Consider the following 22,855-nt stretch of genomic DNA (forward strand, 5'->3'; position numbering starts at 1 on the left):
AGAAGCTGAGAACTGGGCTTGAGGGAAAGGAACTGAATGAAGCATGTTAGAGAAACCACTTAGCCCTATTAGCCCATGGCACAGCCAGGCTGTCTCCCTCCTCCTCTTCCTCCTCCTCCTCCTCCCGCCCACAGCCTCTCCTCCCCCATAACATAAGGAATGGCTAGTCTAGCGGGTTTTTATTTAATAAATTTGGCACCTTTCTGCCTTCCGTTGAATAAACTGGAGATGTTAAAAAATAAACAGTCAGGAGAGTCAGTGATTTGTTTGGAGCAGTCAGATGGAGTTGTGGGGGGTTGGCGTGGAGAGGGAGGAAAGGGTGACCTCACTTTCTGAACAGTAAAGTTTGAGTGGGAGGGTCTCCACACGAAAGGTAAAAGAGGGAATGATGTGAACATGTGAAGGAAGCCAGAGCACTGAACAGAGCGTCAGTCTGTATCCTGACAGGGGGAGATAAGGTGGCTGGAGAGCTAGCGGTGCTTTCCTGGAATACAATCTCTGTTTGACACTCTCTGCTTAAGCACTGCCCATCTGTATGTTATTGTGCTGGAGCCTCTGGGGAAAAAGAGGAGCCACAGGCACGGAGAGAGAACGAGAGAGGCAGCAAAAGCGTTTTTCTTCCCTTCTTTTCCTTTTTTTTTTTTTCCTTTTTTTTTTTTTTTTTTTTTTCCCCTCTTTTAAATTGGGATCCGGTTAGACTGCCTTGAAGTGCCACATCTGGAAACTGAATGCTGAAAGAAAGTTAAAATAACTGAGGCACCACTAAGCCAAGGGGGGCTGATTGCAGAAGAGGGTAAACAATTACTGAGACGCTAGAAGACCACTGCTGGATGTAAGGGGAGGAAATGGCTTTGATCTCCGCCTGGCCCCTCATTTCTCCTGTATTTTTCTTTTTGAGATGCTTCTCCTCCAGCACAGCCTCAAGTGAGGGAAGCGTTTTTCAGTTTGACATTGAAGGTAGCTCAGCGGTCAGCACGCAAGAAGCCACTGTTATCAGAGGGCAGCAGCAGGCAGTAGCTACTGGAAGTTGGGTGCCTTTTGCTGAGGTACAGTAATTCCCTTCTCTCTCTCCGTGTCTGCAATTTTCTGTTTTCACCTGTCTGTGTCAAAGCTCCCATCTGGTAAATGTTAGCTTAATCATTTGAGCCTTAAAGCGATACAGGAGGGTTTGGAGGTGAGGGGGGAGGTGGTCTGAGACGCTGCATTTCGGGACTGGAGCGATACAGCTCAGACTTCAAAATGTACACATGCCCTGCCTGCTGTGAGCAGACAGCTGCTGTACTTTGCAGTGGAGCTGGCTTAGCATGTCTCTGACTTTCCTGCCAACATAACTAAACAGGCCTGTCCAAACAGAGCTATTTTACAAGAGTTAATTGTCACAACACTTTTCTGCTTGCCTTGTAATTCCTGCAATTGTAATTCACTGAAATTTCCCAAAAGAGTCTGTCTTTTCATGGCAAACTCTGTCCTGTAGAAGTTTCTGCTTTTGCCTCTGAATGCCATTCACCTCCAAAATATGAAGTTTGTTTTCACAGTGAAAGCAGGAGATGATAAATCAAATGCATCTAGGAAACTGCCTGCAGAGAACACACCTGCAGAGATTTCAACTTCCAAAAATTTTGTGGTTGGGATTAGTGACAAATGAAATTAGAGAGATCTGAGAAGCAATTTGACAACAGAAAATTTTCCCTTGTTATTTTGGGATTGATTTATACTCTTTATTTTAGCAACACTGCATGGGGAATGGGCTACTCAAAAATACATCTTGAGGAAATAATAAATTACACGGAGGGGTGGGGTAAGGTTGGAGGTGGAACAGTGGACACAACACAGTAATAACTCATGCATGGTAGATGCAGAGTAGGAGGCTAATTGAGTTCCATAAGGTCATGGGAAGGGAAAGAGTAGCTCTTCTAGCATAACTTCCAAAAATGAGGTGAGATTAGCACAGCTGTGTCACTGTGACAATATCGAAATCACAATCTCCAATATCACACGGCTGATTTTCCACCTATCCTCCACTTGCCAGAATTAACAGCCATGGAAATAAGTGCATAAAACCTTCAGACAGCCAGGGTTGCTGCTGCAGGGCAGGGCAGAGCTCATTCCCCTGCTCCAAGCAGCTGGACAGCCTCAGGAAACGCCTGCCCACCCTGCCAGAGTCCTCATGAAACATGACCTGTGTGAGAAAACTGAAGGTTAAACCCTGCTTTGCTCAGCATAAGGACTCTCAGGAGCCATCCCAGTTTTTGGACAGACTTCATGGTGTGGGATGTACAGATTTTCTCCTCTGGCCTTGGATCGGCCGCGAGAAACTGCATTGCCACCTGTTGCTTGCAACATGGAAAGTCCCTCAATGAAATGCCTGGCTTAAGAGCTGGATGGGTTTTGTAGCTGCTTTTCATGGGATAATGAACATAAGTGATTGTTAGTCTTTCTTGTTATGACAGTATAATATGGTTTTCCCAAAGACACAGTTCACATTTTTTCATGTACATCTCTCAGATTTTATCTTGGGAAAGCACTGTGAGATATATTGGACACTTGCTGGGGAATGACATTTTCATTTCCTTCAACCATTTTAATCCTTTCTAAATTTTTGCTCAGGCCAACATAATAGACTCAATAACTGGTGTTTCCTCTGGTAGTTTACTTCAGCCTATGCAATGGCAGCACTTAGACTCTGGATGCCATGTTACCACTGGATGACTGTGCCTGGTATCATCACGCCAAGGCCCTTGGCTGCAGAACACTTTTGTTTCATGAGGAAGAAGCAGGGACTTCAGGACCCCTTGCTACCTGTATATTTCAGGCCTCATCTCCATGGCAATTTCCAAGGACATCAGGCCCAGCAGGATGCTTTTTTTGGGATAGGACAGATGGCTCTCTAACAGTGAGAACCCACTTACTCATTGATCCATGTGTGTGGCTGGTAACAGGATTTGAGGGACAGGCTTTAAGCCTGGATGTTGATGTAGGGGCCAGAGAATGGTGGTTTGGTAGTCTCTCATCCAAGGAAGGAACATTACTTTTGGTCCTCAAAGAGCTTCTCCCTCCCACAGCTCACATCCTCTTCCTCAGACTCAGCAACAGGGTTATCCCAGCAGGTTTGAATTTGAATTAGCCTCTTTTGGAGCATGAGTGCTTAACCCACAGCTCACAGTGAACCGCAGAGTAAACTCCCTTACACAGCGCGGTTTGATTCAGCTCCTTCGTCTAAATATTGACTCAGGCCTACAGCTCCCCCGAGCAGACAGAGGCTGTTAGTCATGTCAGATAGTGCCAAATTATACAAAGGGGGCAGTTTCATAGGGCAGAGTTACAAAGCCACAGATGGGTCTTCACTGTGGTCTGTGGTGACAGTCAGCTGCAACATGGAACGCGCCAGTGAGCGTTTCCAAGATGTAACTGGTGGGAAGCTCTTAAATCCCGGTAAGAGTTTGATATTATGAACCTATAGCAGAACAGGAGCTCTCAATTAATGCAAATACGTATTAGTGAATGTTTCTCAGCTTTCCAATCCTCTTCCTTTACCATGTGTGGCAACCCTAAACTGGGAGGAACTGGGAAAAGTGGTTTAAAAAATCAGAATTAAAGTTAATGAGGAGCTTTGCCTTTTTTGGTTTTTTCACCTGGGATTAGGATGAAAACCTGTTAAGAGAAGAGAACTAACTACATTCTTAATCCTGATGTGGTGTATCCATGCACAGAGAATACCATGGGTCTGAGTTGGACTTCAGGCAACATCAGCTACCTTGGTGCCCTCATTCTTAATCATTATGTGATACAGAACATTAAATTAGGCACATAATTTTTTTCTAGATGTTTCAATCAGAATCGTGGACTGTCTTCAGGTACAAATCCAAATTCCCCATACAGTAGTGGAGACAGCAGAATTTTTAAGCCTCTAATTCCTAGCAGTGTTCCCTGGAAATTGTCTTCCTCTTTAAAAACTTTGTTGGATTCTGGCTTCAGGACAGCTTTATGAAGCAGCTAAAGTAGATGTTTAAGTTAGCCAGACTAGATTCCACACGATGAAATATTCCGTTCCCTACATAAGGAGCACAGTTAGTGACCACAGTGAAATAAGATATCTGCCTCCTATTTAAAAAAAAAAAAACAAACAAACAAAAATTGCTTACAAATTGATTAAAATTATCCAGAAAAGTATCATGACAAGGATTACAGTGTTAGGAATTTGAAGATAGCTGAGAGATTCTGCAATCCAATTTGCCAACTTAGAGGGAGGTTAAGAAAAAAAAATTTGAACTTACTGTGTAAGTACATACACAAGAAAAAAAATAGGCTTGTTGGTCTAATAAATTAAGGTATTGGTATATGCAACAATTGGAAACTGAAGATGACTATGTTGAAACTGCAAGTTAAAAATTTTATTTTCAGAAGCGATTAAGCACTAGAGATTTTATTTAGTTGTGTTGATTTGTCCATGAAGAGGCAGATCAATATGAAAAGCACTCAAGTACTCAGAGTACTTGTGTGCTATTTAGGAAAATTAAGTTCCTTGGCTCATAAAGATAATAAGGGGAGGTGGGGAGATAGAGAGAAAAAGAGTGTGTGCAGAGCTGATCCAGCTCATCAGTGCAACCCCACAGCAGCTGGTGGCGTGAAGTCAGAGATTGGTTTTTCCAAACAAGGATAGGTTGAAATATTTTATAAGGAAGATTTGTGAGAGATAGAAGCAAAGGACTTAAAACAGGCAGATAACAAATGAAAGCAGATAAGCAAGTGGCAAACATCAGAGCTGTTTGTTTTAGTGTTCCACTCACTAGCTTGGACACTGCAGAAGGAAAGGGAATGGTGAGACACTTCCAGGTTTGGTGAGGCACAGCAGTAAAATTGAAAACCAGAAGTTGTGAGAACAGTTATGTCCCACTGTCAAACACATGCCTCTAAACTAGGAGGCAGGTCATACATTACCATTTGGCTCTGAAGCCTGCTACTGTCAACATTTGTGTTTTTAAATTCCACTGATATAATGGTTTTATATAGGTGTGGATTTTGTTCCCCATCAGGAAGAAAGTTCCTTACAGAGTCTAAGGTGAGAGTAAAACATGGTACAAGACTTGAAATACTCAAGAGTATCACAAATGGTTCTCTGTGATCCACACTTTCTTGTCACTCTTCTTAATGTAAAATGAATGTAAGGTGACATCCAGTAAAATATTAATTTCATTCTGTCGTAAATGACTACAAGAGGCCAGAGACTAGTATAGGAGATGAGTGTGGGAAGGACTAGGGAAAGAAAGGGAAGACAGACATTCTGTGGAGACATCTGCCAAGCCAAAAAAAAAGAAATTCTCAGATGTCCTCCATGGAAAGAAGTGAAGTAAATAGTGGGAAAGGAAGTAAATTAAAGCAGGAAGACAAAGGAGAGGAAAAAATTAGAACAAGAATGAGATAATCAAGAGTCTTAAGAGTAAAGGAAAAAAAGAAGTTGGGACAGGGCAGGAAGCCAATTCCCAGACTGAAGGAAGGCATGATATTGTTGGACAGATGGAAGAGGAAAACTGTTTCTAGCATCAGTGTTTTTGGCTCAGGGGAAAGGCAGAGAGGCAAAAGTCCTTTAAAGGAAACAATTATCATGGTCAAGTCAAAATTAGCCATTTTTTATAAGAGAAAGTAAGAGGCAGAAGTTATCTGATGGAGCTTGTGTGTTAAAAGGACATGTTTGACAGTCATTTTTCCCACCTGACTTTTACCAGCAGCTGCTGATAAAACACAAGAAGCATTATTTGAGATGCTTGCCTTCTGGTTCTCTAAAGTGATAAGCAATGATTAGCATGGGACTTGTGACAAACTCACCACTCTAAAATGGCTCACATTAAAAATATAAACTGACAGCAACCATAAGTCCCAGCGACTTGTTAACAAAAACTCAAAATATCTCCAAATCATCTTCACTCCTTTTCCCCAAAATGGGTGAAACAGAAAATCTTGCAAACTGTTGAGAGAAACACAATTTGATCCTTACTTGTAGAATTAATCTGTTCAAAACAAGCTAGTACTACAAGAAGCAGCAGAAGACCTAATCCTGAGGTGTGAGCCAAAAAAGGTTTTAGCTTGACAGGAACCTTTATATTCTTTAAAGCTAATGTGAACTGCATATACTTTTAAAAAGCAGATCTTTAGATTAATTCACTTCAGACCCTCGAGGTTATGTTAGGTTAACTCCTATAATGGGAAATTTGGATTTCTAGCTGTGGTTTTTTCTGATACGACAAGGTTATGTTCTGAGAAACATCTATTAGAGGGGAGGAAGTTTTACTGCAGATGTTTGTGATTCCAACTTAAGTTTCTCATCAAAACTTTAATGAAAATCATCTGCTTGGAGTAGTGCCACCAGCCTCCAAACCTTTTGAATCATAGGAGGCTGAAGCAAATGGAAGCACAAGACAGAGCAGATGCTCTGTTGGAAGTTTCCTCCATTTCAAGAAGATGTATAAAACACCCACCAGAAAACAAAATTCAAACTCCACTGCAATGTATTCCCACAAAGTTTTGGACAAGTACCAGCAAAGTGCCCTAAAGCTTATTCTGGGCTGTGAAAGCCAATAAAAGGCATTTTATGCCCACTCTTATTCACAACATGGGAAGCAAGGAAGGAATTAAAAGTCCAGTTTTTCCAGGGGGCATGAGAAGAAATGAAAGAATTGCTTTCTGAAGGAAAACTTGGCCTGATTTAAACTGATAACAATTAGAGCTTCTAGTGTTCAAGAGCTGTGTAAAAGAGGTCTAGTTTCTGAGTAACATATAAGCAGCTGCTGATCATTTACAACTTTCTTCTGGACTTCGATTTCAAACACCAAAATATAGACCCTTCAGGTTTTATATTTTAATTGGTACTCTTGAATGTTTGGATCTCATCCCAGTCCATTTTCACACATCACCATGAGCTGGGGATGTTTGGGTTATGCATCCTAATGCAAGATTCAACAACTGATGAATAGCATTATACACAAAGCTGTTAGAGCTCCAAAGTTTTTGAAATCTAATTCTTTGTCATTAAAATCTCAAAGAGATTTTCCTAACTGTCAGTCAGGATAAATAAAGTGTGTATTTGATAATGAAAACAGATTTACTAAAATACAGCAAATATTATCTGGCTTTGTAGTTCCTTTTTAGCTGTATTTTGCAATTCTTTATATAGCTATTTCCTTGAAATAAATACTTCATGAATACTAGAACTCCTTTTTTTTTTGCTTTTGTGAGAAACTGACAAGAAGCAGTGCTAAAACCCACAGGATTCAAGAGTCAAAGAATAAGAGAGGACTCTGAAAAATATTTTTAAATTACTATTCCAACATTACAAGACTGTAAGAACAACTATGATGTTAATGTTTAGGTCATGACATATGGAAGACAGGGAGTATGAGAAGAACTGGCACACCTTAATTTTGAAACATAAGTTAATAATTACAAGAAAAAAATACTCTAACTGTATGGACAGCTTTCAATATGTTCTGTAAAAACAGACTTTTTAACTAAAACTGCAATACTCAGAACCACTGATTGACTCTGCCTACCCAACAAAATGAATAAAAATTAATTCGTTTAATCTTTGACCATTGCTGCCAGTGTAACTACAGGAAAAGTAGGTACATAGAACCAGCACCTAAACCAGATAGTTTCTGAGCTCTATTACCTGTTACCACCCTAAAATGCATCTTTTACTCTTTTATTAAAGACCTTCCAAGTGGCAAGAGATTAGCAGACCTTTCTGCCAAGGCTAATGCAAGGCCAGTATGTCCTAGGGTTTCCTTCTGTGGTTTTCCATCTCTGAGCCTGGATGCTAGCCCATGGAGAGCCACAGAGAGCCTGCCATTCATGACTCCCTTATGCTGGGCTCCCCACTCCTGGCTCCAGGGACCCTTCCTTGAAAGCACTTTCTGAAAGGAAGCATTTATCCAGATCCAGTATGCAAAAAAAGAAAATAATAAAACCAAAATCTGGCAGCACAAAATATAACATAACCCTCCCTACCCTGACTATTAGAATCTTTCATGGCCCAGAAAGGCTAACACAGCCTGGCCCACTGAGGGTTGGCAAGGTCTCCAGAGCATCAGTACCTGGCACAGACACATTCAGGAAGATGTGGGCAGGTATTGGAGGTGTAGACATGGTGTAAGGTCAGGGAATTTGCATACCCTGCTCAGCCTTTTGCAGGTTTGTGGTTTGCTGTGGCTCTCTTCTTCCAGTCAATGGCAAGGATAGTCTGCAGAGGCTCAACAGGGTATCTAAGGCACCAGCTAATTCAGGGTGTTTGGTGATAGATTTCTGTGAGGGATGAGAAAAAAAATTGGTTAATTGGTTTTCTCTTGATGCATTGATTCTTTCCTCTCTTTAAGCCAACAGAAAATTTATTTATTCATTATCAGACTATGTCTATGATGAAACAAGCCCAGAGGCATTGAGAGGTAGAAGCAGGTTACCCCTTCTCCCCAGCCCTGGCTTTTCCTGTCTCCTTTCAGAGCACAGCCTCTGCCCAGCTTCATCCTGAATGTATGGCATGCAGTACAAAACTAACCATGCTGAGCTGTCTTACTCTCTTCCCACACATTTGCAAATTGCTAAAACAATCCAGGGGGAAAGCCTTATTTCTGAGAACTGCCCAGAAACACAGGATCTTCCCATCAGCCATCCTCAGCAGCTGTCTGTCTTGTCCATAGCTGGCTACCCTTGGGAGGCAGAGAAGGAAGAAAGCTCTTTCTCTTCATCTTTCAAGATTGTCACATTGGCTTGAGTTTCTTTCTAACAGGCTTTTAATTGATGCTATGGCTATTGGTCAAGCAGATCACTGTTCCTCTCTACCGTGATTCTAGCATTTCAAAGAGATGCAAAATCAAACCAGGAAATAGTAGAAATCTGGAAGGGGGAAAATTGAAGCTTGAAGCTTGAGATTTACCCTCTCAGAATTAACAGTGTCCCACAAGCACATTAGTACTTGCTTTAAAGCCCACTTTTCTTTTTCATCCCTTGAACATTTTTGTCTCTATCTGTAAATCTCTCAGGGAGTACTGTGGTTTGTCAGCTGATTATGTCTTATCTGAGAGACTCAATGACTCAGAACGTACATTTCATGTAAGTGGGGACTGGGTGGAGGGTGGTTAATGAGGAAACAACATAGGTTTATCCCTTTTCCTGTAAATTGAATAAACTTGGCAATTTTTTGAAAAAGGAAAATCAACGAGCTACCCTTTCAAGGCAGATATTCTATTTCCAACAGCAAGCATCTTGTAAGAGTAAGTTTTTCGCTCAGTGGCAATACTAATAAGTAAATTAGAGACTGGTATTAATATCTGATTCTTAGCCAGCTTCCAGACAGCTAAAACACTTTAGCCCTCCTCCTTTTGAGAGAGTGCCTTTTAAGCAGAGGCTGTGTCTTTCCCACTGTATATGGAAAAAATGACTGTGCAGTTGCAGTTCTATGGAGAATGCCTAGCTGAGATATGTTTATGTTGGATCCAACCCCATCTCTATTGCTGAATGGCAGTTTGTTTTCCACTTGAGCTGGGGAAGGGATAACAGTCTGGAAACTTTTTCAACACAGGAAATTTTTAAAAAATTTAATACAATTACTTAGTCAAGGTAAAAGATAATGTTGTTCTTCTGCATAAAGCCATCTGGACTTCAGCTGTTTCTTGTTTTCGGGAGTCCCCATCAGTCTGTCACTGCTGCAGTGGAGGCTCACACAAGCCCACCCAAGGAATCAGAATACAGAGTGACAGTGGGCTGGGGAAAGGGTTCCTTGTCATTTTTCCTGCATACCATTCTCTGCTTTGCTTACTGGTTTGGAGGCTACCCATGTGCAATTAGCCACATTCACTGTTTCTCTTGACTGCCAGCTCTACCATGCCATAGGGAGAAATTGAGGTAACATTTTTCCTGTGTCTTCCTGCTAGCCAGATCTTATCAAGAATTCTAGTAACTATTTTCAGTCTTGCTAGTTTTAGTTTTAGTGATCTCTGATTTTTGCACCTAAAACTTTGAGAAGAAGGTTTCTACCAGCTTCATAACCTGTCCTTTATTATCATCTGAAATAAACATCTCTTTTGGAGGCTGATGAGTTGATAATTCATCAGGTTAATCCAATATAAATAAATAAATAATCCAAATTGTGATGGATAAGTCAGCAAGTGAAGTTTTCAAGTTAAAAAGTTTTGAAGTTAGTGTCTTGTCCTGTGTCCCTTAAGGCAACCACAACTTTTCCAGTAAATTGTGAGGAGGGCTCAACCCCTCTGTGTATATAAACTATGGAGAACTTCTAGTGTTTAGTTGCTGTTTAACACAGCAACAGTTGGAAAACCAGACTAAATTCAATCATCAGATGCACTCTTCAGCAGCTGCAGACTGGCCAGACAGGGTCTGCCTGGCTCCAGACCAGCCCTGTGCTCTCAGGTAGGAGCATCACTGGGAATGCAGGCAAAAATGAACAATATTGAGATCCATGCACAGGGGCTGACAGAAAGGACACTGGTAACAGAAAATAATGCTTCATTTGTTTCACCATTCATTTACTGAAAAAAATTGTATATTCACAACCAGTGTCACTGCTTTATTTATTGTTGTTTTGGTGTTTGAAGATTCAAATTACTCAGATTCACAAAAATACACTGCTGCAGATTTAAAGAGCATTTCATATCACTTATCCAGAACACACCAATAATTTGCCAGATCTATGGCAAATGCACTTATTGAGGTTTTTTATCAAACCTATCTCATGTGATAATTTCATTTAAAAATAACAATATGCAAAAATATTGGAGGGCTCTACTGAATGACAATTTAAGCAGGAAAGAATTTGCTTTTACATTTGTAATTTAAATAACAAAACAGAAACCTTGTTAGTGTGCAATTATTACTTTAGTTTGCAGTCTCATTAAATGCAATTAGAACTGAGATACTGTCAAGATAAGTGGATAAAAAAAAGACTACCAGCATTGTGCCCAAATCTCTTCACCAACTTCTGGTTAATTTCTAATTTACAACATCAGTGGAACACTGGAAATAATAAATATTTCACAGTTAACAGTGTCAGAAATTTAAAAGAACAATATAGGGATTTAATGGACTACACCAGGGTGCTTATTATAAAACTATCGTGAACATTGATTTGGAGACTAAGCTAAAAAGTGCGTTCCTCTCAGGAATGTTTACAGTTTTAAAAATAAATTTGAAATTGCAGATGGCTAATTTGCATGAGGTTTCTGCCTTTGAAATGGTAAATACTACAGAGTAGCTTTTTGCACGCAGACAGTTCCCTAACAACTGTAGTGTCGTATTAAATGGGGTAATTAACTGTCTAGCTGTGATGTCACACTCTGAATTCATTTCTTCAGTAATAATAGTTAGAATGTGACCTTTCTTCAGAAGAAGAATTTGATACTGTAGACCAGAGGTAATGAAGGCTTATAGAAATTATAAATAGAGCTTGGAGGCCTAGGGGAAGCTGGTGAACAAGTTTGTTTGTTTTTAATTCTCCAGTTTGCAAGGCTTCAAAGCTCAGATAAATTTAGCAAAAAATCAACAGAGGATAAATAAAATTGCAGAGCAGATGTCCCCCTTTTCCTGCACGTTTTGGGGTACCTCATGGTGGAGAGCAGAACTTCTGTCCGTCTCTCTCTGTGATTACTTTGATGGTAGAACTTTGGCCAACAGGTCAGTTATTCACTTCTGAGGGCCTTATTCTCCAGAGGAAGACAAAGATCCTTCTGAAATGTCACTCCATAGGGATTTATATATTCAAGTACAAAGGCAATCTTGAATTTATTACTCACGGTCTGGGAATTTAAAGTCCATTTATTTCTTCAAATGATAACTTAGAGTGAAGCATGACAGATCTGTGAAAGGGCACCACCAGGGCATTTTATTTTTAAAATTAGTTATAGTTTACCTCAGTGGTTGGAAAGACTCTCAGAAATCTCCTCCTTAGACCTGGTCTAGGAAGATGCATGGAATAAATTAAGAGAAAATAATAGGACAGATAAAGGGGAAGTTAGCAGCAGAATTAATTTTCTTTGTACCTTGAGTAAGAGCTCCTGCTCTTAATTTGTTTTCTTAATAAGAGAAAAATGCTTTAATCATTGTATTTAACAGAAACAAATACCACAGATAATATTTTTAAAAAACAACTATATCAAATACATTTTTCCATATTCATGTTTCCTTCCTTGTATGAAAAAAAAACAGATTTTCTTTAAATATCTGAAAAGCTTCCTTACAAAGTTAGTTTGAAGCTTTCATGGGAAATTTTATAACTGAACTGTAGTTCTTTCTCTCTATACTCTTTGACTAATCCTTTTCATATATCTGGTAAGCTCTGGCAGTAAATCATTGCAGGTCACTCATAAAAGTCACCCTCAAATACAAGAGTGAGGTCTAGCCCTCAAAAAGAATGGTGGGAAAAATGGGGAAGGCAGCACGATGCCAAGCAGTGCTGTCTACATATCAAAATGTCTTCAAACTATGGCTGTTTAGCTGAAGGCCAAAAACATTCTTTCAGCACTGCATTAAGACATTCTAGGGTCCAGAAACAGCTTTATATTCACTGCAGACATCTGGAACAAACAAAACACAGCTACCCAAAATGTCTGGTCACATGGGGATATTCAGTATTCCTGGTGGTTCTGACCAGTTCTCTTAAAGGACATGAAGCTGTTGAGGAGTGTCCCTGCTGGGTACACTGGGTATATCTGGGACACTGGGATTACATTGTGTGCTCTGCCATGGGTTATACTGGGTACATCTGGATACAGTCCCAGATAATCAGCTCTAGGCTGCCCTGCTTGGACCAGCCAACCTCCAGAGGTTCCTTCCAGCCTCAGCTATTCTGTGATCCTGCATGGCTGTGGTCATTATTCCATTTTACTGACTGAGGAACTGACTGAAAGACTAATGTTCATTGTCACACAAGACATAAGCAGAAGAATGTATTTTCTTGAGTCCCAGTATTCTTATGAACATAATTAGAGAGAGAGAGCAGCTCCTGCATGGAAACAAGGTGATGAGTTTCTTTGATGTTCAGTGAGAAGGAATATTTTTTGTTATGTTAATTTCAAACAGTATAATGAAACTATTGCTGTGGAGGTGTTTGTAGATTAGAGGTGAATCATATGTAATAAAGTAGATTAGTGGCTGGGACCAGGTGCAGAGATAGGCAGGGATAGCAAAGATAGGAGGAGTGGGAGGACAAATGGAAAGCAGAACAGGGAGGACACAAGCATGACTAGAGAACAAGGCCACAACAGAATGGCTGTGGGAGCCAACGGGGGCAGGTGGAGATCCAAACCCTTCAGCGTAATGTTCAGTTGCTCCATTAATAGATACAGCCCAGGAGAAGCACTGAGGCCTCCCCCAAGAAGGGCCAATGAACAATCATCTCATGTGGTTGGCATTTACTGTAAGACTGTTTAAACGATATTCAAGCCTTGTTGCCAACAAGAGAGACATATAATATAGACAAGACTAAAAGGTAACCTATAAATAAAAGCTAGGGTGAGCTATAAATACAAACTGAAAAGCCATGGATTTGATCAATGCCTCACAACATGCAAACAGACTTCTTGGAAAATACTCTCTGCAGCAAACCCTCATTGCTACAAGTACTCACTGTGCTTCTGAAGAAATTGTAACTGCCCAAATATACTTTGGCAAATTCAAGTCCATACAAATTTTGAGAACACAAGGTCTAGAAGAAATTAATAAACAAATGATTCACAACTACATAGTTAGTATTGTAAAAATGCTGCAGCAACATCAATGACAATCAAAACAATATCAGAGCTGTCATCAAGTACTAGTATATAAAGAGGCCAAGGACACCTTCTAGAAATGCTTTCTCTCTTGTGTCGCAAAAAACCAGAACACAACAAAGCAGAGAAAATTTAATTAGACAAATTTTACCCCGAATCATACACTTCAGGATCCCTCACATCACAGAGTTATGGAATGTTAAGAGTTTGAAGATCACATAATCCCAACCCCCCTGCCATGGTTAGCATTGTTGGAGAAGCAATAAAAATCAAAGTGTTTCAATACAGCCATCTGTTATCTCAAACATTTCAGCTGTTGAGAGGCACAGACCATGGTCTCAAGCCTCTTTCTTACAAGGTATTATGTGAAAAAATGCAGAGCTTTACTTTGCGTTTTTTGATTGCACTTTGCTGATGATCTCATGAAGAGTCTGGTGTTCATGTGTCAAACAGATGAGAACAAAAACTGTGAAGAAAAGGAGAAATGCCAAATAATATTCAAACTAGAAAATAATATTACGAGCACTGTTTTCATGCAGTTATCTCTCATGGGCCTACTCTTTTGGAAAACAGGAATCAGGAACCATGCAGAGGCATCTGGAAGCATCTGGTGGTAGGTTCAGTGATTTGTTATCTCCTAGTCAAGAAATGTGGCAAGTCAGCCTTTCATACCCACACATTTCTGAAACCCCACACAGTGAAAATATACTCCTAAAAACTACACATAGTGAATTCTCAACCCAAAATTTAACCTCCAGCAGTTAAGCACCTTTTCTGTGATCAATAAAGTGCATGTTGGCTGTGTAAGACAGCCAGGACTCCTGAGTGTGCTGCACACCAGTACAGAGGCTGACACTGAGCTGGAGTTGCACACAGTGCTTTCTGTCCATCTGCTGGATTTTATATTTTGGCAACAAATGGAGAGGGGTTTCTTCTGCAGGTCACCAAAGGCAGGAGGGTCAGGAGAGTGGGATGCAATGTTATCACAGCTCTTTTTGTTTGCACAAAGTTTCTCAGCAGGCTGAAGAAGAACTAAATCTTTGTGTCTATGCTTATGAATAACACGTCTTTGACCTAAGGAATTTGAAATGTCTATTAGTTTGCTCCCAGGGAGCAAGAAGCAGTCAAATGACCATCAATCTACAGCTGGAAGACTGGAATTTAAAAAATCCATGCTTAAATGCACTGGAAATCAATTATGTCCCAAGCTGAAAAGCAGATGGGAAAGTCACATTGCTGTCCTCAGTATCTTTTGATGCATAAAATACCAGAAGTATATTTGTATATCCATCCAAGGTAAAGAAGACAGTTTTGTAGTTAATGATTTCCAAGGATGATAAGCCATAGATTTTGTGCCTGCCCAGAGTGGTTTTAAGACAGGATGTCCATGGATTCAAACACTTTGTATATTTACATCCCAATTTGGCAAAGCAGTATTTTTAGTGTGCTTTTTGGAAGGACCCAGAAAGTGTCCTTAGAATGGGGTCATTCTTCTTTCTAGGCTAGATCCTCCCTGCACATATGTAGAGAATTGTTTGGGTCTGTCAGACATCAAGATTTCCTTTATACCTATCCACTTTCTCTACCTGAACATACTGACCTGTGGAACAGACTCTGAGGAGACCTTGCACTTCTCCAAGGATACAGGGCCCAGCAGTTTGGCCAGATCTGTGGCACAGCTCTTTCAGCCTGGACACTTCTGTAAGGCACAGCACATCTGACATGTGCAATAGGCTTCATCTCATGGAGTTTGTATACAGAGCTGGCACCTACACATGAGCCACCCTCCACGTCCCTCTACGCTGTTAGGAGAGAGCAGCAGGCCCAGCTGACCAAATTTAGATACGTTTCTGTATACAAGAAATCAAACCACACCACGGGTGTCCAGCTGGCTTCTGGCCACATGGCATCTCATGTGGAAGTCTCCCTGCGGATGAGTCCCAGCTTGCTGTGGTTTAGCCTTCATGCACAGGCACGCAGCTGCCAAGGCCAGCTCACCCTCACACCAGCACGGCCACAGCTGTGTTAGCTCAGCCCTGCACCTGGGGCACAGAGCTCCTCGGGGCTTCAGCCTGGGACTGCCTTCAGGGCTCACACAGACCTGCTGAGTGCTGAATGCTTGGCAAGATTTCTGTGAGCTTTTGGCTGGGGATTGAAAGTGGAGTCCCTATTATAGGTGATCAAAACCAGCAATCTCTTTGGAAAAGAGTCCCGCCTGTTCTGAGGAAGCCAGAGAAACTGAAATAACATCAAATGTACAGTAGAGGACTGCTTTCTCAGGCTTGTTTCTCTAATGTTCCTATTTCTAATAAACAATTGCATAAATGAAAGTACTGGGAGATATTCAAGCAGGAAAACATCTTTATTTTTAGGAAGGGCAATAGGCTATTTATCTCAAGTTGGCCTAAGCAAACGAACTTCAAAAAGGCCTCAGAACTGTAGCTGCCAGTTTCAAATACTGCTTATAAAGACAAATAAACAAAAGCAAGCATGCTTGGGTTGGGTTTGGAAATGTCCTCGAGGAGCAGAGGGCTGATGTTTCCATGGTAATGCCATGTACTTCCAGCAGACTGGTCTCTGCTTTAGAGACAAAGACTTTAAAATGAATGGAGGTGGTTTCAAGTATTCACTCATCTCTGTATGGTAAAAGATATAAAGTTTCAGCGACTTGATAAAACTTTGAGTCCAAAACCTCTGTTTTTCTAAACTGTTCCTTCCAGATGGATAAACATTACACATTGATCTGAAGCTGCCAAGAAGGGACATTGCTCCACTCAATTTGTCTGATTGTTTTCCTCAATGCATTGAAAACATGGACTTAAATTATCCATGTGTCCTACTTTTACAGGTATCTATGGCTGATATGATGCCTGTTATATCAGAGGAGCAACACTTTTCTGTTTTCTTTTCCCTGTGTTCTGAAGCAAAGCTTCATAATGTTCAAGTAGAATTCGTTTTCTTCTTTCTTTTCTTTCATTCCATAAGAGACAGTGGGGACTTCTAAGGTTCCTACAGTTCCAAAACCATTACTCAATCTATGTCAAGTGATAAACATTATTATTCAAATAATTTACAATATGTGTCACAGTTCTGCATAAATAGATAGCCTCTCAGGCCAGATTTCACACTCCTCAAACTATGACTTCCTTAGGTTTATATATTTTTATAAAATTTTTACCACCTTTACAGAAGAGATCAGACTGCAGAAAAATGAAAACTGGAATGCACAAATATATTTTCAAGATTAAACTATGTGGCAAGTTAAATTTCATCAAGATAAAGAAAGTAAACAAATTCTGGTATGTCAGCTTAATCAGAGATAGCTATGTATGTACTTGGCCAAAACCAGATTACAGGTATTGAGAATTAATTATATTCTCTTCCACTGAAGGCTAAAAGAACATGGTCAGGAACAGTTTCTAAGACTTGAATGGCATATCATAAATGATGCTAGAGTCTTTAATCTAACCCCTTGGCATATGAAGAAGTACCGTGTGGAGGCTTCCAGAAACCAAGAAAATGTGCATTTTTTTCCTCTTGCTATCAAAAATCATCCTTCTACACAAAACACAGTGTTTGCAATACAGGATAGAACTTATTTGTATTTTTGCAGATAGATCTGGGATATTATGTTAATTAGGTTAATTTTCATTTCATCATAAGGCCGTGAGTTCATCAGGCTCAGCTGTGCCCAGATTGCATTCACTTTTAATATCCTGACCAGACCTTTCTCTCCAGTAGTGAGACTCTACCAAGTAACACCATAATGTTTGACCTTTGCCTCATGCCTGAACATCCTTGTAGCTCCCTGAGGATCCTTCTCAGACCTGGAAGGAAGCACACCTTTGGACTCTCTCTCTAGCAGCAAAAACCATAACACTGCTGGGAGCTGCAAACAAGGTTCTACTGGCACTAAACTTAGAAGTGACTTGGCAGCTGATGTGCAATGGCAGTCACTTTGAGTGCTCTTCCTTAAATTCAGTTCCCCACGTGCACCAGCTGTTTCCTCTTTCACAATGGTCCTGGAGGACAGCACCATCTTTTTCTTCTGGGCTTGTTTTGGACCAGATGTGATGGGATTCCTGGTCCAAGACTGAAAATAGTATCATGGATGTAACACAAGCTGAAATGTCTATAAATGTCTATAAATGCAGACCATTTAACCCTGAATGCACATGCTTTTGTGTACCTCAGCACTTGGGAGGAAACTCTGTAAATAACAAGCACTGGTGCAGATCCAAGGGAGCCTTTTATCGTGGAAGAGAGCCTTTGTGTGTTTATATACTCACAAGTCACAATTTCCATTACTAATTAAAGATACATGCCATGTTTTCTTACTTTTAGATGAGAAAGTCAATGGCTACATCTGAAGTACAGAATAAAGCAGTGCTGGGACTTCCTAGTCAAACAGGATAACACAGCCTGTGTCCATGTGCTGAAACATCCCCTGTGTTTGCCCAGAGAAGGGTAGCCCTATAAAAACTGCCTCTTGGGAGCACATCCTAACAGATGCCATGTCCTGAGCTGGGCCTGTTTATTGGGAGGAAAATCAGAGTCTGACAAGGAGCAAGATCAAGGCCTGAAACTACACCTTGCCTTTCTTCAGCTGGCCAGTGCAGATGTGACCACAGAGAAGGCTCTGTGTGTGTTACCAGCACAACACTCTTCTTTTGGGGAAAGCAAACTAGAAGAGGCAGGTTCAGAGCAAACAGCCACCCCAGCACAGCTGCAGCACTCCTGTGAGCTGGCAGCAGAGAAGGAATGGGGGACCTAGTTCTGCCCTCAGTTTGCAGGTGCAGATCAGGAACATCTACAATGAAATTGATGGAACTGCTTGAATATAATATGGGAGTAAATTCATACTCTGTTTATGTGAATTGTCTTCCATCTCCAGTCCTATCTTGCACCCAGACCAGCAGAAAGGTCTGAAGAAGCAGAAAATTACTACAAGCTACCCAGCTCTTTCAGCATGCAGCTGGATCTTGTTTTTAAGTAATGCAATCATTCAATCCAGATGCAGGGCGGGAGCAGGGGAATAAATGCCCCACGGGTGCAGAAATTTTTCAGAAGATCAGCAAGGCCAAGATTTGATTGGACTTTTCAACTTGAACTGGAACAAACTTTGTCCCTCAGGGAAAAAAAATATCTAATAATTGTGAAGACATAATTGCTAATGCAGACCTAACATTTTGGCCTTCTAATTGTCTTCACCATTCAGAAACAGACAGTGGACGGAAATGTTCCTCACTCAATTGCCTACATAACTATTTTGCAGGGAGGGTATTTCCATTTTGTTCCAGTCCTGTTTCTGCTTTCTGTGCAATAATTTTGTGCTTCCAGAACATTCAGCAATTTGAATCCCTCAATTAGCTCAACACTCTGACACTTCTTTTTATAAATATGATGTTGGCTCAAGCTCTGGAACAACCAACCAATCACTCCATTATCACTAGTAGGGCAAGGAGCAACAAAAGTATATCAGAATAATTGAGAATGCCTGAGAAAACTTCAGAACCCAAAGGAAGTCTGGATCCCATTTTCCCTTCATTCCCTTGTCCCTCATATCATTGATTGTCAATATCCCATTTCTGGTTTACATTGATGCAACCCATGGTTTAAAGTACTGTTTTAAAATAGCAAGCATCAGCACCTTCCAAGTTTTTTGTGATTAATTGAATACCATAGAGGGAAAAGGCTATGAAAAAAAATACCCAGATGACTTCCCCACATCTCATTTTGAAGTGGGGCTCTGACAATGAAAATAAAGGGACCCAGACTTGAGGCAGATGTCTTAAGGAGCTCAGAAGTGTGTCTGCTAATAATAGGAAGTGAACTGGTTCCCAGTGGACCTTAGCAAAGTCTGTGCAGCCCTTGCCCTTAAGCTAAAACGAACAATGTAACACGGACCTGCACTAACTTCTTACTGCTGGGTGTGTGGACAGGATGGAAGCTCTCTTGTGGCTGCAGTGCGGGCATACATACTATCAGTTGAAGTATAAATGAGATTATCATTATGGCCGAATAAAGGATTTTCATAGACATCTTTACAAGCATTCCTACATTTCCATTGTCCATATTCACTATCATAAGTAAAAATCCTTCTGCTTAGACCTGCAAAACCAAGAAAGCTTTTGGGCAGACACTAGAGGAGCACAGCTAGGACCACCCACCAGCTCTGTTCATCAGAGAATATAACAAGCTTTAGATCTGTATGGGTGGAAAGAAATCTTGCAAAGGCAGACATTGGGACAAGAATCTGTTTTCAATTTAGAAACTGTCTCCCTTCCACAGTGTGTGGTGTAATCACTGAGCTGCAATCCTTAGTCTGGCGGGAGCCAGTCCTACCGCTGGGCAAAGACTAAATAACTGAAAGAAACAAGCATTTCTGCTGTCCCAAAGAGTCTGTGGTCTGAAGACTTTGCCTCCTAGGAGCTATTATCAAAGAAAGTGTTTCCAAAAGAAACCAGATAAAATTCTGTACACAAGAATGGTAAAGGCAACTGAGTTTTCCATTTATGTTCATCTCCACTTCTCAGAGCTCTCTGGGATAAGATGGGACTAATGATTAATTTCTAAACCTCATTTTTAAAGCCTGCTGTTAGTCATCTCCTAAGATGTTGTTTTCTAAGTGAGCAGCTTGTCTGGCTGGACCTAGCCACACTTGGGAATGGAAGTTAACACGCAGCCAAGACTCAGGATTTCTGGCTCTTGCTACCCAGAGCTCCCCAGCTGTAACTACAGCCTGATGCAGACATGTGAGTGCAGGTCCCAGGAGTGACAAGGCCACAGCATGGTGCCAGGGCTGGCTAGCCCCAGCCACCAGCAGGGACATTTGGCACTGCTGCTCACAGGCCAGTTTCTGCAGCTAGGGGATGTATGGGTCACTGTGTGGGTCTGCATTTGTACTGCATACCCGCTGTTCTGCCATAGCTTACCTGGGCATGAGAAACTACAGGTCCTAAGCTATTTTTCTCCACAGTGCAGAAAAATACCTCATCCTTGATTTGAGAGCAACCCAGGAAAATAAGGACTAGGAAGATACAAAGGAAAGCTAATCCTGATTTGATCAGTGTAATACAATAAGAAACCTCTTAGCTGATACAAATGCGAGACACACACCCTTCTGAGTTATTTGAACTTTACACTTTTCCCACTTTTTTCAAGGGTAGGTGACCTCAAGACCCACAGAATACAAAAAGTTCTGTACAGAGAGCCCCAGCAAATATTCCAAGAAAATCTGGCATACCTTAAGCTCTGACAGCCATCTCAGGGATGCTGTTTGTAAGTGATAGCAGAAACATCACTGTTGGCAAATCACTGGTGTGGCGAATAATTTTTGGAGTGCTCAATTATATGCCAGTGTCTTTATATCAACTCTGCAACAATGTTGCAAGACTTAGACAAGAGTGAGATATTTAGGATTCAAAAATTCATTAATCTAGCATAATACATGTGACACAGGGAGACTGGACAGGGTGAGCAGGGTGACACAGGGTACCTGAGATAACAGAGTTTGCTGATGAGGTCAGCCTGTGAACATCTCACCAGCTTTGCATAATGAGGGAAAAGTTCCTCAGTGAAGAACAAGAATTTATACACAACACAATAAAAATTATCCACTTTAATTTTCTTCTTATTTTTCAGTCTTTGAAAGGCATCTTAACAGCTTTGTGTTTCTGATTCCTTATATTATTGCTTTAATTATTATTCAAAAGAAGATCTCCTTCATTTTGGTAAGCTCTGGTAAATTATCAAGATTACTAAATTAGATAAACAGGCAAAGCCACACATTTATTCAAAAGGACATTGATCTTTGTAAGTATGTTTGTTTCCCATAGGTTATTCATCCAAATCTCATAAAAGCTTTGATGTAAAGTAAATTTTCTCTTTTCTTTTTTTTCTTTTCTTTTCTTTTCTTTTCTTTTCTTTTCTTTTCTTTTCTTTTCTTTTCTTTTCTTTTCTTTTCTTTTCTTTTCTTTTCTTTTCTTTTCTTTTCTTTTCTTTTTTCTTTCTTTTCTTTCTTTTCTTCTCTTCAGTGAAAGCTATTCCTTTCTTTCCTATAAATACACCTTCTTTACCAAATAAGGATTATGGTTTCTGGTTAACTCATCCTCTAGTACAACATGCAGTAAGAATCTGCCAGCTCCACACCCAGAGCTTGTCAGGGACAGGACACAGGCAGGAATGCTGACAGCTTTAACACTCTAAGGCAAAAAACCAAGCACCAGGACAGAGAGTGAAAGAACAGACTCAAGTTCAGCAGTGTGTGTGTGGTCTGCTATGGTGGGGTTCTGCAGTGTGCTCTGGGGAGACCTGAAGGCTGTAGCCTTGCTTTCCTCTCCTCTCACCAAACCTAATTCTCCAGCTACATATGCATAGGAAATACTTTTTTTGTCTCATTGCAGAGATGCCAAGAAGGATTTTATCGTACCAGCTCAGGAAAATGCTCTCCTTGCAACTGTAATGGTAATGCAAACAGATGCCTTGATGGATCTGGAATCTGTGTGGTAAGGAATTCCTCTGTTCTCTGATTGTCTGACTTTTCATACCGATGCTCAGTTTCAATATAATGCAAAAGCAGTGTCTGTACCACAGGAGCTTGTTACTGAAGAAGGATCATAAGTAGGGCCAAGATCAATACCATAATAAATTATCCTGGCCAAAATTAATTCTCACTTAAATTATCTCTGCAGATTCAAAACACTTCCCTCATGCAGAATTTGTGACAGTTAGCATGTGGAAAATTTTTCAGTCCATCAGAAATATGGAAAGAGTTTTGTATACCTCTGGAGAAAATAATTGTATAAATTCAAACACATTTCTTTCTCCCCTTTATGAATACAGTGCTGTGTATAATATAAACAATTTACAATGGTGAGTGACCCTATGAGTGTATATATATGTGTTACCCAGAGCAATTCAGCTGCATGGCAGTCTCCTCCTGCCAAGGAACAACATAAGAAGGTTGAAACAATACACCAGGGGAAGAGTGTGTTGAATTCCAAGGTACTGTTACAATTTCCCATATGTTCAATCTGACTCAGAATCACCTCATACAGAAAGCTGTGTGTTAGTAATAGTAGTCA

At 40.6% G+C, this 22,855-nt stretch overlaps 1 protein-coding gene across 1 annotated transcript in view; it reads left to right on the forward strand.

The window, feature by feature from the left end:
- Window positions 1-384: 384 nt before the first annotated feature.
- The window catches only part of LAMA4 (laminin subunit alpha 4), a 98,386-nt gene continuing 75,915 nt past the window's right edge, over window positions 385-22,855 (forward strand). Inside the window, exons 1-2 of the mRNA XM_030944595.1 lie at window positions 385-1,046; window positions 22,175-22,276. Of these exons, the coding sequence (XP_030800455.1) occupies window positions 846-1,046; window positions 22,175-22,276 (303 nt within the window). The 5' untranslated portion in view covers window positions 385-845. The remainder of the gene's footprint in view (window positions 1,047-22,174; window positions 22,277-22,855) is intronic.

Source organism: Camarhynchus parvulus, chromosome 3 (assembly GCF_901933205.1).
Source record: "Camarhynchus parvulus chromosome 3, STF_HiC, whole genome shotgun sequence".
In the NCBI taxonomy this organism is placed as follows: domain Eukaryota; kingdom Metazoa; phylum Chordata; class Aves; order Passeriformes; family Thraupidae; genus Camarhynchus; species Camarhynchus parvulus.